Here is a 15,392-nt window from a genome sequence, read left to right on the forward strand (position 1 = left end):
AAAATAATTTTAGCAAAGTAACAATACACAAAATCAACTTATAAAAATTAGCAGCCTTTCTATATACCAACAACAAACATGCCGAGAAAGAGATCATATCACATTCAGATTTACAATATTCTCAGACAATAAAGATGTCTTGAACTGAGTTCAGTGAAAGAATTCTTCAATGTAAGCTTCCAATTTCCAAAGAGATGAGAAGGGTGCTAGAAAATGGTAAAACACCCTGTGATCAGGGCTCAATAACATTATTACTGTGAGAATGACCATCTTACCAAAAGCAGGGCACGGTTTCTATGCAATCCCAAGTCAAATGCCCATAGCATTCTTCACATGAATAGAAAAACAATCCTAAAATTTACATGGGCTCAGAAAAGATCCTGAAAAGCCAAAGCATTTCTGAGCAAAAAGAACAATACTGAAGGGATGACTCTTGCAAATTACAAGGTATATTATAGAGCTATAGTAATAAGAATAATATGGTACTAGAATTAAAACAGACATGTAGATGAATAGAACAAAATAGATGACTCAAATATGAATACTCATAACAATATCCATCTGATATTTGAAAAAGAGCCCGAAATGCATATATTGGAGAAAAGACAGCATCTTCAACAAATGGTACTGGGAAAACATTCAGTCCACATGCAGAGGAATGAATTTATTCCTGTATCTACCACTCTGCAGAAATATCATCTCCAAGAGGATCAGAGACCTGAGATTTGAAACCTGAAATGTTAAAGCCGCTAGAAAAAAACTTAGGCAGCACCTTACAAGATATAGGTATAGAAAGGGAATTTTTTTTTTTTAGTAGAACTCCATTAGTCTGGAAATTAAAGCGAGCAATTAACAATAGGATCTCATAAAACAAACAAACAAAAAACTTATGTGTGGACAAGGAAAGAATCAATCAAGTGAAGAAGAAACCCATAGAGTGGGAGAGAGATAATCTTTGCCAGCTATATATCTGGCAGAGGATTAGTATCTACGATGTACAAAGAACACGATATAAAAACAACAGTCAAGAAAATAAATGACCCAATTAAAAATGGGCTGTGGATCTGAACAGAGAGTTTTCAATAAAAGAAAAAATAGCTAAGAAGTATCTCAAATGTGTTTTCCATCCTTAGCAATCAGGGAAATGAAAATTAAAACAACTTTGAGATTTCATCTCACTTGTCAAAATGGCTATTTCAATTTCTAATATTGTAAATAACGGGAGATAATACCAACAGGCACAAACACTATTGGAGACACCCAGGAAAAGTTGAAATGCGGACTGGAGTTAGGAGAACAGAGGTTCAGGAACATAGGTCCGGGTCCTACCAGCCAGCCCAGCTGATGCCCGTAATCAGGAGTTAGAGAAGATAACCCATCAAGAGTGATGTAGCTCTCTCTATTCCAGGGCACTGAGTCTGAATTTCGGCATTGCAGTGGTTGGATTCTTTGAGAAATGTGCAAACCACACAATTGTACATGCTGACCCCGTGCTTACAAAACATTGTAACTGATGGCCCAAGCTCCAGCTCTTAGCTTCAGTGGTTTCCTTACTTCTCTGTGGACAAACTCCAAACTCCCAAAACGCTGGTAAAGCTCCTCCACCACTGAATTCTATTTTCACTTCAGGGGCTCCTGGACATGACCTCTGTGCCTTGTGACCTTTGCTTTCCTCAATGGCTTCCCTCTACCTCTTCTCTTAGTCTTCTTGGTGAGAGCCCTGGAAGTCAGGGGAGTACTGTGGGTGGCCCCCTGGGCTCTATCTACAGCATTTGCTCAGAGAAGAGGCAATGGGAAGTATAAAGACAGGTTTGTGTGATGGCTGGAGCATAGAGCATGTACATGTTAGTTAACTCCTCGTGTTAGTTATTGTTCTCATTGCTGTGAGGAAAAAACTGACAAATGCAACTGAAAGAGGAATTTATATGGGCTCATGGTGGTGTGAGGGTACATTCCATCATGGTGGGGAGTTATGATGATCGGAACACAAGATGGCTGGTCACATTGCGTCCACAGTTAGAAAACCAAGACAAGTGGTGATGCTCAGCTTGCATTCTCCTTTTAACTCAGTTCAGGCTCCCTCAGTCTACCCTATTCAGAGCAGGTCTCCCCTTTTTGTTTATGCCCTGTATATCCAGAGGTTTGTCTCCATAGTATTTATAAATCCAGTCATCAAGTTGACAGAGAAGATTCACTGTTACAACCTTCAGACATTATTAGATGGGCTTCTTTGTTCATCCAGGGACAATACTGGATACCTCTTAAGATTGCTGTGAGAAGCAGATGCCCAGTAAAGGTTGGGTCCCTTCCCTTTCCTTTTCCCAAAAGAGCCTGAAGAATGAGAAGTCATGGATGCTCACAGGCTAAGAGGATGATAAGCTGTGTGGCTGTTTGTGCATGCTACCTGTGCTGTCCTACTCACCAGGAACAGAGTTTCTCTCTCTAGTCCCCACCCCCTCTTTCCTGCCAGCTGACAAATGCTGATGCATGCCTAACTATTTTAGAATTTGCCAGTTGTCAAAAATACCCAGGGCTTAAAAAATATTCAGTGACCCAAGTGCCTTTCCTCCAGGTGCCAACGGATCGATCCCCTCAATAGACCAGAGAGAGAATCATGTTCCCCTAATGGCCCTGGCATTCAGATTCAGCCTGTGCTCTTTGAGAGTTTGGGGGATTGATTAGCACTGTTCATCACTCTCTTAATAACCTGATGGAGGAGGGACGTGACTTGTTCTAAGTCACAAGGAGAATCTGTGGAGAACAAGGGCTTTGGACTTGACTTTTTCCCATCAGCCATTCTTCTTCACTGGGGTGAATGCTCCCAGAGGACAAGGACTGCCTTACGCATCTCTCTATTAACAGCATTCAAACACAGCCAGATACAGAACAGGTGCTCATTAAGGAATCATTGAATTCATGAAGGAAGAAAGCTGGTCTCAAGATGGGCTTGGAATATGTCTTGGAAAGAGCTAACTACCTACTCCCCCAGTGAAAATGTGTCTGGGGATCCATCTTAGGTATTGTGTTTGCAGCCATGCACAAAACAGGTTACATCTCTAGCCTCAACGGAACTCAATTTTTTTCATCTGAGAGGACAAAGAAACAAACTTATATGAATATTTAAAGTGTTATGAGATAGTAATAAATTCTAGACAGGTAAATGCAGCTGGTGAGTGGCTGGGCATTATTAGGACAGGGTTGTAGCGGCTTTGTTATAGATGGTAGTCAGAGAATGCCCTACAGTTTCTTAATGAAGTGAGGGGAACCAGTCTTGCAGATATGTTGGGAGAGAGCTTGGCCGGCGAGTAAGGCAGCAAGGGCAGAAGCCCTGAATCAGGTCCAAACCAGTCACACTAGTGAGCTTATACATAGGAAGATCAGTGTGGCTAGATAGGGGCAGGGGTGGGGCAGGAGGTGGTGTGGGTGGATAGGGGCAGGGGTGAGGCAGGAGGTAGTGTGACTGGATAGGGGCAGGGGTGGGGCAGGAGGTAGTGTGGCTGGTTAGGGGCAGGGGTGAGGTGGAGGTGACATTCCACAATGATGGAGAAGCATAGGTTGAGATGGCTTTGCTGATGAAGGGGAGCAGATAGGGCTTTAATTCCATGGGAAGCCATGGGGAGGTTTTAAGAAGACGAGCATCTCAACTTGACGCATGTAAAAGGGTCTCTTTGCCCAGTGACTTAAGTAGGGGCAAAATTTGTATTTTCAGTGAAATTATTACTTTTGAAACTAAGTGCATGGACTTAATGCTATTTATTTATTATTTGTTACTTTTATTATTCTTTTGTGACCTCACTTAACCTCCTCTTTTCTTTACTATTATTATTTTTATCTTATTTGTGCATGCACATGTGTGTGTGTGTGTGTGTGTGTGTGTGTGTGTGTGTGATGTGCATAAGTGTGTGTGAGGATGTGTGTGTGCACCTGTATATGGATTTCAGAGGCTGCTATTGAGTGTTTTCCTTGGTTGAATCTGGAGTTCACCGATTGCAGCTATTCTGACTAGTGAGTTTGTTCTAGGAATCCGGTGTCTCTACCTCTGGAGGGCAGGGATTACAGGTTGGCCACCATGCCCACTTGGTGCTTACAACATTTTTAAGGTGCTGGGGATCCAAACTCCCATCCTTATGTGTGAATGTCAAGCATTTTATCAGCTAGGCTACCTCTCCAGCCCCCCTCCTTTATTATTTTTTAAATTTTTTATTGGCGTATATTCATTGTACATAGTGGTGGGTTCTATTAAGATAATTTATTTCAAGTGTAACATGGGTTTGACTATATTCACTCCCAGATGCCCTTCTCTTCCTCCTTATTCCCCCAGCTAGTGCCTTACTCTCCTTCCTTCCTCCATCCCTCTGTCCATCAGGTCTGTCCGTCTGTCTGTCCTTCCGTCTGTCTGTCCCTTCCTCCCTCCTTCCTTCTCCAGCTTTCCTGTCTGTCTCTATCTTGTCTCTCTGTCTCTGTCTTGTTTCTCTGTCTCTGTCTCTGTCTGTCTCTGTCTCTGTCTCTGTCTCTGTCTCTGTCTCTGTCTCTCTCTCTCTCTCATGGTTTTATGCATCTATATGAAGTCTAGGATCCATGAATGAGAGGAAACATGATGACTGTCTATCTGAATCTGGCTTATTTCATGGAGGAGCCGCAGGCGCCCGTTGGCCTCAGCCCTGGGAGGGAGCTGGGTCATCCACCGTTCAGGGATTCCTTCCCCTCTCTTCTTGCCCACAGGAGACTGGAGCAGAACTTCTTCAACTGCAGCTGTGACATCCGCTGGATGCAGCTGTGGCAGGAACAGGGGGAGGCCCGGCTGGACAGTCAGAGCCTTTACTGCATCAGTCCCGATGGCTCCCAACTCCCTCTCTTCCGCATGAACATCAGTCAGTGTGGTGAGTGAGCAGCTGCACTGCCTCATCTGGCCAGCACCCCACGCACCCCAGAGAAGGGGCTGAGCCGCAGGCTGGCCCGCTACGGTCTCCTTCCCAGCCATCTGCAGCCTTGACCTCTGCAGTGGGTGTGGATCAGACTGACCTTTCCCCTTCTTGGTCATTCCTGTCTTGAGCCAGCTGTGGGAAGGCTGGTCTTAGGAAAGAATGCCGAAAGGAGTCATGTGCCATTCTCAGCAGATCAGATTCCCTTTCTCTCTGAGTCCCCTGTCAATCAAACATAAAGGAACATGTCTTCATGTACAGCCTCTGGTGGTCCTGTATCAGGAGCTTCCAAGCTGTTTTCTAGAGCACCAGCTTCAATGACCAACCAGGCACTAGGGAATGCAATCTCTAGTTCCCACGGGAACCTGACACATACCAATTGCTGAGACTTAGTGCCCCTAGTGGGTTGAAGATAGAGGCTTGGTAGCTAGAATGGCATTCCATGAACAGGTGTACCACTCACACCCTGCTGTGTAGGAGCGTCCCACTCTATATGCCTCTGAGGTCTACAGAGGAGGGGCTGAGAATCAGCTGGGTTTATAGTCGTTACTTTTCACATTGATCTGACCAAAGCAATTTAAAGAAGGAAGAGTTTATTTTGGCCCACAGTTCGAGGGTATAAACCACCATAGTGAGGAAGTCATGGCTGCATGAGGGGAATTTGAGGCAGTTGGCCACTGTGTATCCATAGTCAGGAAACAGAGATGAATGTTGGTGCTCAGCTCACTTTTTCCTTTTTATTCGGTTCAGGCCCCAGCCCATAATATGGTGTCTTCCCACCCTGGTTAACCCAACGTAGATATTCCCTCAGGCATGCTCAGAGGTGTCTCTAGGTGATTTTAGAGCTTGTCAGATTGGTAGTAACCATCACAAGGTTGCTATCACTCGAACTCAAGCAAGTTGAACTGGAGTTGTCACTGGGCAAGGCAAGAAGTCCCCGGAGGTAGAGCTCCTCTGTGTGCTGTTTTCTGACTTTCTATCTCCCTCTCCTCTCTGTCCTCCCAGATCTCCCCGAGATCAGTGTGAGCCACGTCAACTTGACCGTCCGAGAAGGAGACAATGCTGTAATCACTTGCAATGGCTCTGGCTCCCCCTTGCCTGATGTGGACTGGATAGTCACCGGGCTGCAGTCTATCAACACCCACCAGGTAGGCATCCTATGACTAGGCACATCAAGAGTTAGGGACCGAGCATCCGTTAGTTATGAAGAAGAGGGGGAAATTGTGATCTTGTCTCTCTGGGGAGAAACATACAGACTCAGATTCTATCTAGATGTAATGATTTCCAGTCATTTTGATCTTTGCTGTGCTGCTCAACTTTCTGTGTTTTTGGTTTCTTCTTTTGCAAAAAAAAAAGACCCAATTTTACCATTTTCCACCCAGTATTAATATGAGGATCAAGTGAATTACTAAGAGTCTGGAACATGGTCTGTGTGTTTCTACTAGCTAGACTTCATTCACCTTTTACTTGATTTCTGGAGGTATTAGGGCTTAGAAAAGGAAGCCATCCTTGGATAAATGGTTTGGTTATTATCTTCTGATTGGGGTTTTCAGACCAATCTGAACTGGACCAATGTACACGCCATCAACTTGACCCTGGTGAACGTGACAAGCGAGGACAATGGTTTCACCCTGACGTGCATTGCGGAGAACGTGGTGGGCATGAGCAATGCCAGTGTTGCTCTCACTGTCTACTGTAAGTGCATGTCAACATGGACGACAGGGAGGGACCAGGAGGAGGCTGGGGATGGGGCAGGTCCATGGCTAGGGCTGATCTAGAGCTCCGACCCCGGTCTTTTAACAAGGGCAGAAAGGCTGTCATAAGGCAAAACTGAAAAAATAAGTTCTTGGCCAATAAACCCAAGAAAAAATGTCCTTGTCCCTCAGTGGATGGTGCACGTCTACAATTCAATTCCATTTCAAGGATCTCTTAAGCTAGCCCTTTCTACCCTTGGCATCCCCAAAAGGACTCAGGAGGAAAGCTCCAGCTGAGACGGATCCAGGGAGCTTAGATAAAGAGACACAGGTCTCTCCCCCTCTATCGGCTGGTGGTGGGAACTCTACTCAGCCTTTTCAGAGCAGGGTGAGAAGTGGGATCCCCATCCTGCTTCCTAGAAGGCTTCTTCAGCACACAGGAGACTCTGTGTCCTCGATATCAGCTCGCTTTTCCCCACAGACCCTCCACGTGTGGTGAGCCTGGTGGAGCCCGAGGTACGCCTGGAGCACTGCATTGAGTTTGTGGTGCGTGGCAACCCGACACCCACGCTGCACTGGCTGTACAATGGGCAGCCACTGAGGGAGTCCAAGATCATTCACATGGACTACTACCAGGAGGGGGAGGTCTCTGAGGGCTGCCTGCTTTTCAACAAGCCCACCCACTACAACAATGGCAACTACACCCTCATTGCCAAGAACGCCCTGGGCACAGCCAACCAGACCATCAACGGCCACTTCCTTAAGGAGCCCTTTCCAGGTGAGGCATGAACACATTTCTCCTGAGAGCTGGGGGGTGTACTTTGAAAAAGTAAGCAGCACTAATGACCACAGCTACCAAAATAACTGGGCTCACACTGGGAAAAGGGAGGCACCATCTGCACCTTGTGTTAACTAGGATAGCCTCTGTTTTTCATGGCTACTACAGCAACCTCCAGAATTTCCCCCCAAAACCTGCTGTGCACGTAAAGATGTCCTGTATTATGGTAGATAAATCAGGGACTTTAGTGATGGATGAAATGGTACAGAATCTTGACCCAGTGTTTTACCTACCTAAGAATGCTATGCTGGGCTTGGCAGTGTACTTTTATGGAGTCTCAATCTCCTCAGCTGTGAAATAGACACAGGTATGAGTGCATTGCTCCACAAAGAGTTTCACGGCTTTTGAGTGAGTTAAGATGTAGGCTTGGTATGTGAATAATAAATAGCTCAGTGACTCTCCACTGCAGTGGACTTCAGAGTTGGTCCAAGTCAACCTCACATTTAACACATCGCTGTCTCAAACCTCAGCCAGCTAGTCAGCAGCAAGGCTTGCATGGGAACTGGCCTCCAGGGATGGGCTCCTTTCTGCTTTTGTTCCGTGGTAACTAAGTGGGGAAGCAGATGATGCTTCCAGATACTGATGGTGCAAATGTCACCCCGACTACAGCTAATAGTTGCAGTCGTGGTTTTCAAGGTTCTTAGACCAGCAGAGTCAGTATCACCTGGGAATGAGTTAGAATTCAAATTCTCAAGCTCCCTGAGCTCTCTTGAACTCAACTCTGGGTTGAGTTCTGTAGAGATGGATTTTCAACTCCTCGGGTGACTTTGACCATCAGCTACCATTAGCAGTTGTTGGCAACTCAGCCCCAGGAGGAGGGAAGGAGTGGGGATGGAACCCCAGAGAAGCTGCAAAAAGAAAACAGCACACCTGAGACCCTTCCTCAGACCTGTTCAGTGGTTCAGGATGGACCACTCTGTAGGGAAGTTTGCTTTTTTTTGAACCTTTGTATTAAAGGAATTGATGGATGATGAAAAGGCAGTGGCGGAAAAGATGGGCCAGCCTTGTCAAGCGACAAGCTATCTCAATGTTCGGAAGAGTAAATTATCTGGAAGAGCAGGCAGGGATAACCTACAACCCTCTCAGCTCAACCTTGTGCTGGCTGGCTGGGTACTAGCTGCAAAGGCAGTTTGTGAATCTGCTCTTCTTTGTTGGCCTGAGAATGTTAAGGAATCTTATTTATCATGTGAATGTCTCTCTCATTCCCAAGCAGCCAAGTGCTGTGGTTAAGAGCCAGATCTCTGAAGCTGGGCAGATTTAGGTACAAGTCCCACCTGTGATTCTTCCAGATAGGTAGCCCAGGGTGCTAAGGCAGGGCTTAGCACATGGACAGCGCTCTGTGCTCTGTGAAAGGTGGTAACTGCTTGATGCAAAGTTTTCTGTTCTTTGAGTTATCTAGCTTCTACATGCACACACATGGCTGTGCAATAGGCAAATCATATACACATGCACATGCATTCTCTCTCTCTCTCTCTCTCTCTCTCTCTCTCTCTCTCTCTCTCTCTCACACACACACACACACACACACACACACACACAATTGTGGTGAATATTAGTCCACAGGAAGGATGCTTCTTGGAGAGTTATTGTCTGGGGCTGTAGGAAGCATATACATCCACCTATTGCCCAGTCCTGATCCTGCTGGTCCTATCTTTGTCCCAGCCTGTGGTAAGAGTCAGAGGAAGGACAATTCCTATTATTTTTTTTTTCCTGCACCAATGTGTGTATTCCTGCTAAGTTTAGAGAACTGCCAGCATGTCACCATGTCCTGAAGCTCACATGCTTCCTGCATGTAATGTATGCTGCCTGGCTCCAGAGAAGGACTTGGTGATTTCTGTTCAAAATCATAGACTGATTTTGAGATTACGGGGTTCAAACATTTGGCTGAAATATTTGGCTGAAATATCTGGAAAAATATTCTCTAATAAATGGGAGCCCGCTGAGAAATATAAAGTAAGTGGATACTGTTGATTAATCTGGCTCTTCTCTCTTTTCGTGCTCTGAAGCCCCCCATTTTCTCCATTATTCCCCAAGCCAGATCTTCCCCACAATTATACAGACAGGCAACAAAAAATCCAGCCAGACAACAGTTACTAAAAATGGGCCTTTTCTGATGGACTCCACAGAAGCCACCCTATCCTCTGTAAATAGTTAGAGACAAATGCCTACTGGTTCATATTTAGTGGCCTGGTGACTACAGTTCCTAAAAGGGCTGGACCAAGGCTCTGGGAAGTGGAGGACCACAGTGAGTGAATGAGGGAATGAATGAGTGGAGTGGCTGATGAGCCAGATTTGTTCTTGTATTTCAGGGCCTGGCAGGCTTGTGACAGGGGGTTGGTGTTGCGGTGAAGTAGCTTCCGGAGGGATTGGCAACAGCCTTCTTGCCTGAGAATTTAGGTAAATTCTCAGTGCTGGGGACATGGTTCAGTGGTACAGGATTTGTTTAGAGTGTGTCAGCATGGAGCTGAAGGTGTGGCTCAGTGGTAAAAGATTTGCTTAGAATGTACCAGGGCAGGTTTGGTAGTTGAAGGCTTGCCTATCATGTATGAGGCCCTGGATTCCATCTTCAGCAACACATACACTCTTAAGACGCAGTCAGACCTTTGAATGAGAAACTCTGGGTTGAGGACTACCAGTCCTGATTTGATTTCACTTCACTTTGATATAACTCGGGCTCTTAAAGAGGCAAAAGTTATAAAACACTGCAAAGATCTTTCTTCTACCCTTCACTTGGCACCCACAGATGTCAGTGTCTCATTCAGCCACAATACGGTGTTCAAAACCAGGACATGGACGTTGGCTTAACAGTGTTACCTGAGTTACAGACTGCTGACATGTGATCAGCAGCCCTATCAGTGTCCTGTGTTTTGTAGGATCCCGCCCAGGATTAGACATCCAATTTAGTTGCCATATCATAACCTCAGTTCCTTTGATTCTGGGATAGGTCCTCAGTGATCTTCTGAAGAAAAGTTTCTAGTTGTTAGAGACTTCATCATATTTATTTCTTATGATTAAATTCCAGTTTTACACTTTTCTTTCCCTTTTTTTTCTTTTCTTTTGGTGAGAGCATCATGGAAGTATTTCTCCACCCTTTTTGGTCCATCCTGTTGAAGAATGCAGGATGTTGATACGGCTTATCAGTGTGGAGGTCAACTTTATCACTTGGTCAAGATGCTGTTTGCCAGGGTCCTCCACTGCACAGTGACCAGTTTCACGCTTAATCAGAATAAGGATTTGAGAAGGCACAAATAGCTCGTTTCCCACCATGTTTTCATACAGTAATTTTAACATTCGTTGATGATTCTTGCCCAAGCAATCATCACTATATTATTTACCAGATGAGGGTGGTTTCTGTTCCCCTCCTTCCCTTTATTAGTTGGAATTCTACTGTGAAGAAGAGCTTCTTCCACTCATTTGTTCAAGTATACATTTGTATATATAAAGGACTTGTGGGTGGTTTTGCAGCTCATGTATTTGTTGTCTGTATTTGTCATAGTAAAGTGGTAGAGCCCGGGTATCTTAAATAGCAGAAATCCATTTTTATCATGGTTCTGGAGCTTGGGAATCTGAGACCAGCTGTTGCCAGGCTTGCTTTCTTCCAAGGCCTCTCTCCTTGGCTTGTAGATGCTGTCTTTCCTGCCTTTTTCCTTGGCCTCCCCTCTGAGCACATCTGTGTTCTAATCTCTTCTTATCTGGACCCCAGTGGCTTCATTTTCACTTACACACCTTATCTCCAAATACAGTGACATTCTGAGTACTGGGGTTGCAATGTAGTCATGTGGATTGTGGGACAACACAGTGCAGCCCATAACACACCATGATTTCAATTATTTTGTTGCTCAGCTTATCAGACGTTTCACCTGTGTGTCACTGCCTGCTTTCTCTTTCCGGGACCACATAGCTTTAAGCACTTTCCTGGTTTTTGGTGCCACAGGCTATCCCAAGCACATTTTCAATTTTCCTGTCCCAGATATGAAGGAGTCCATTTTTAAGAAATCTTTATTCCTTTCAGTGGAGGATTCTGATGATTCCTTCCATTATGTGCTCAAGTTTGAGCAGTACTGGTAGAGTGGTTAAGAGTCCAGCCATAGATTTAAATCAACTCCAATATCTTTTTAGATGAATGGTATTCAATTAGTTAATATCTGTAACTCTGCTTTTCGGCCTCTAAGAGATTATAAGGCTTGAACAGCTTAGCACCTGAAGCACAGAGAACAGCTCCTGGCTCATATTAAGGCTCAGTTAAAGATTAGCTTTCATTACTGGGGGAGCCATTTCTGTAGGTCAAAGTTCAGATAGCACATGTCCATATGAATGATAAAAAGATTCTAGGGGGGAAGAGGGTCTCCCAAACTTCTCAGTGACCTATCAGCATTGCCTACCCATATTGAGGGAAGGAAGTTCATTTTCGGCTCATAGCTGGAGCTGCTCCGAAGGGCTATCTCCAGTGTTCTAGTGTCCTTGAAGGAGGGACGGCTGTGGACAGGGATGCGGCTAGGGTCTCAATTGTCTGCCTCACCATGACACCAGCTTGGTTGTTAGCTTCCAGGTGGGCTTCCTTCTTTGAGACCAGGAGCTGTATCTGTCGAGCCTCCATTTGGAGGAGTATCCCCTGAAGAGGTTGTGCAGTGGTTGGAGAAGTGACCGAGGAAGGATTTCTTTGTGTCCTTTGCTGTGGGAATGGGGAATTGTGATCATCAGGAGAGATCACAGCTAGTAGGTTGCTGTCCTATACAACCCCTGACCCTTTTGTTATTAATCTATTTGTTAATTACTTCTTTGTTCTTTTCCCCCCAGAGAGCACAGATTTCTTTGACTTTGGTAAGTCTCCTTGACTTTGGGTTTGGAACTCCTTTGTCCTGGTAGTTTGGTGACTGTTAATCCAGACCTCCCTCTTGACTAGTTCGTGTTCCCAGTCCCTTGGCAGTTGAGGGTGTTAGTGCATTATTAAAAGGAAGAAATCCCAGGCACACTTTTCTTGCATAATTGCCCTGGACCACAGTTTCTCCTAGAGAACTACCAACCCCCTCGTTTTGTACTGGGATTAAATCCAGGGTTACACAGTATTCTGCAGCTGAACTATATCCCCACTTTGCCCCACTCAGGGCGTTTTCTAAGGTCTGACTATATTTCCAATCTCTCTACCTGGCTGAAAAGGGTCTGCAGCAGGTGAATAACAGGTTTCATATGAGATGATCATGCCCCATTGATCATGTCAGTTGTCCTTACAGAGGAAATGTAGAGCCTGTGAACATGCCAGTGTTTCTCATCTGCCTTAAGAGATGAAGCATTTGGCCAGAACCTACCTTGGGTAGGACTGTGATTTCTCAGGGGCTCTCATGTCCTTGAACCGCATCTCTAAGTTCAGTTTATAATGGAGTTGAGGGTAGGGCTGGATCATCCTTGCAGGAGTTGGGGTTTCGCTTTCTTTTTGATTACTTCCCTATGATGGGAGCAGCAGCAACCGTTGCCATTTCTGCCCAATTTCAGGCCAGAAACAGTAAAACAACCCTCCGTAGGGATACTCTGCCTCTTTGGCACAAGTGTAAATGCTAACCATGACCTCTTCACTTGTTTTTGGTCATAAAAAAAATCTCATAATCCCATAGGTGTCCCTTGAGAACCTTCTTGCAAGGAAGTGATTGTAGATAGAGGATGACCCTCAGTGGCATTTCCTGGTCCATTGAATGTTGTCCAATTCCAACCACCACTGTGTTATGACATCAGTGTCAGGGGAATGGCTGGAGGGCTGTTCGTTGAGTTTCGAGCCTGGATTTTACTGAGGAGTTGGAGTGAGAGAGAAAAGGAGTGAGACAGGAAGGGAGAGTGAAGGAAGTTCCCTAAGCAAAGGGATAACAATGTCAGTGACAGCTGCTGTCGCTGTTAAAATCTTCCTAATCCCCATGCTAGCCAGGATTCCAAGCCATTTTTCTCATTCCCCTCCTGTACTTCAGGGTGCATGCTGCTCAGACTGTGGGCTGTTCTCCGGCATGGGGCTAAGAAGTGGGTAGAGGTCTGCATTCCTTTGAGATTTTTTTTTTGGTAGCACTGAGGCAGGTAGCTGTACTGGGACTCACTCTGTCCCTGGAGGGTATCTGCTCAACCAGGAGGGTGGCTCTAGGGACCTGCTTCCCAAGGACAGGGCAGGCACTTAGCTGGGGCTTTTGGCTAGCAAGCTAACTGCTCTCCTTTCTTTTGTATGGTTTTTTTTCAGAGTCTGATGCAAGCCCCACACCTCCCATCACTGTGACCCACAAACCAGAGGAAGACACTTTTGGGGTGAGTTACTTCCTGATTAAGAGGAAAATACTGAAGGGTAGAGTCATTTTCAGACTTCATTTGAGGTGCTAACTTCTCCACATAGTCTCACACTTGGAGCCTCAGTACCAATGGTAGAAAAAAAAAAAAACCAGTGAGGAATGATTTCCTTTGAGGTTTTTTTAAACTGTCCATGTTTGATGGGAGTATCTCATTGTTTGAAGAAGCCTTTGAGGATCAGCTCCAAGCGCCCCAGCCAGGAAGAGAGCAGTTTGAAATTCCCAGTCTGTTCCGAGCCAGGCCCAGCAGGCTTGCAAGGCCTACTGACTGGGCAAACCTTCTGCAAAACCCCAAATTACTCAGAGAATCTCCTTGGATAGGTTTTCCCATGCCTGTCTCAGGGTCTGAGGTTTTCCTGGGAAGAAGTAGAAAGGAGTCTGTTGAGTCCAGAACTGTTAGACCACTCTGAGTAGAAATACTATGAAAAGGTTTTGGTGGAAAGATAGATAATTTACTTACTAATTAAAACACCAGACGGAGGATTCTCTCAGCTTGCTGCTGCAATTCTAGAACGGCCTCCATGTAAGAGGGGCTCAGAGCAGTGAATCAGGGAACTTGCCCTAATCCAGCTTATTCATTTATATTTTTTTAAATAAAAATTTTAAGATTCTCTTAGAATCTCATAAGCCACTTCTGAAGCCTTTACTCCAGGGTTACCCAATAGTTTGACATTGTGACATGGCATTGTCATAGGCACAGGTGTCCTGGGGTGCACGTGGCACGTAGGCTCCAGGTTGTGCACCCCTCCGTAGCAGAGGTTTTAGAGGATCCTCTTCGGCCCAAACTGGTTTGTTCTCACACATTACTTTTGAGGCTCCGAGGCTTCCAGTCCCTGCTCCTGACTGTCTGTGTTTGGCTCCTAATAGGTCTCCATAGCAGTCGGACTTGCTGCCTTTGCTTGTGTTCTTCTGGTGGTTCTCTTTATCATGATCAACAAGTATGGTCGCCGGTCCAAATTTGGAATGAAGGGTAAGGTGGCACTTTTTAGTTTCAAGAGTTCCATAGTGGGAGCATGGCTCCTTTTCATCACAAGATACTGTTTTCACTTTCGTGTACCCTCTGAGGAAGCCTCTGGTCATTGGATCTCAGTAGCCCTGGTAGAGACCCCCTATCTATACCCTATTCTGGGTAATTAGGAACCAAAGACTGTGTTGGGGTCTTGGGAACCAAATAGGGATGCTGAAAACTGCTGGTTGCTCAGATGGACTTGTGTGATGAGGATGGTTTGAGACAAATGTCAATTCTCTTCATTAGTGGCCGTCTAAGGGACTCTACGTTTGAGTGAGGTTTTTCTCTTGTCTGTGCCTATCTTTGGAATCTTGTTGTGACTTAGCACAGTGAGATGGAGGGTGGTGAACTCTGGTATTGAAAAGCTGCCCGTGCTGTGGTATCTCAGCACGTAGCTCTCTACACAGAGTCCTGGAATGGATGCCAAGAGCAACACGGTTTCTAAATCTACTGGCAGGCTTCCATGTACAGAGTATTCGACCCCATTATGGTAGAAGTGGAGGGCTGGGATGTGGTGCTCTGCCAAAACTCCTGTGAGGCGGCTGGCATGAAAAGGGTTAACATGGTGACTTTGCATCCCCCTAGCTGGGCTCAGAGATGGATGTGGACAAA

General features: G+C 45.5%; 1 protein-coding gene across 3 annotated transcripts in view; it reads left to right on the forward strand.

Moving 5' to 3' along the window:
- Positions 1 to 15,392, forward strand: part of Ntrk3 (neurotrophic receptor tyrosine kinase 3) — a 366,962-nt gene that overhangs the window by 107,503 nt on the left and 244,067 nt on the right. For all 3 annotated transcript variants that reach the window (XM_059272815.1, XM_059272828.1, XM_059272822.1), the window contains exons 5-11: positions 4,723 to 4,880; positions 5,928 to 6,070; positions 6,476 to 6,617; positions 7,098 to 7,394; positions 12,252 to 12,275; positions 13,669 to 13,733; positions 14,639 to 14,741. In XM_059272815.1, the coding sequence (XP_059128798.1) occupies positions 4,723 to 4,880; positions 5,928 to 6,070; positions 6,476 to 6,617; positions 7,098 to 7,394; positions 12,252 to 12,275; positions 13,669 to 13,733; positions 14,639 to 14,741 (932 nt within the window). The remainder of the gene's footprint in view (positions 1 to 4,722; positions 4,881 to 5,927; positions 6,071 to 6,475; positions 6,618 to 7,097; positions 7,395 to 12,251; positions 12,276 to 13,668; positions 13,734 to 14,638; positions 14,742 to 15,392) is intronic.

The sequence above is a fragment of the Peromyscus eremicus genome, chromosome 1 (genome assembly GCF_949786415.1).
Source record: "Peromyscus eremicus chromosome 1, PerEre_H2_v1, whole genome shotgun sequence".
Classification (NCBI taxonomy): domain Eukaryota; kingdom Metazoa; phylum Chordata; class Mammalia; order Rodentia; family Cricetidae; genus Peromyscus; species Peromyscus eremicus.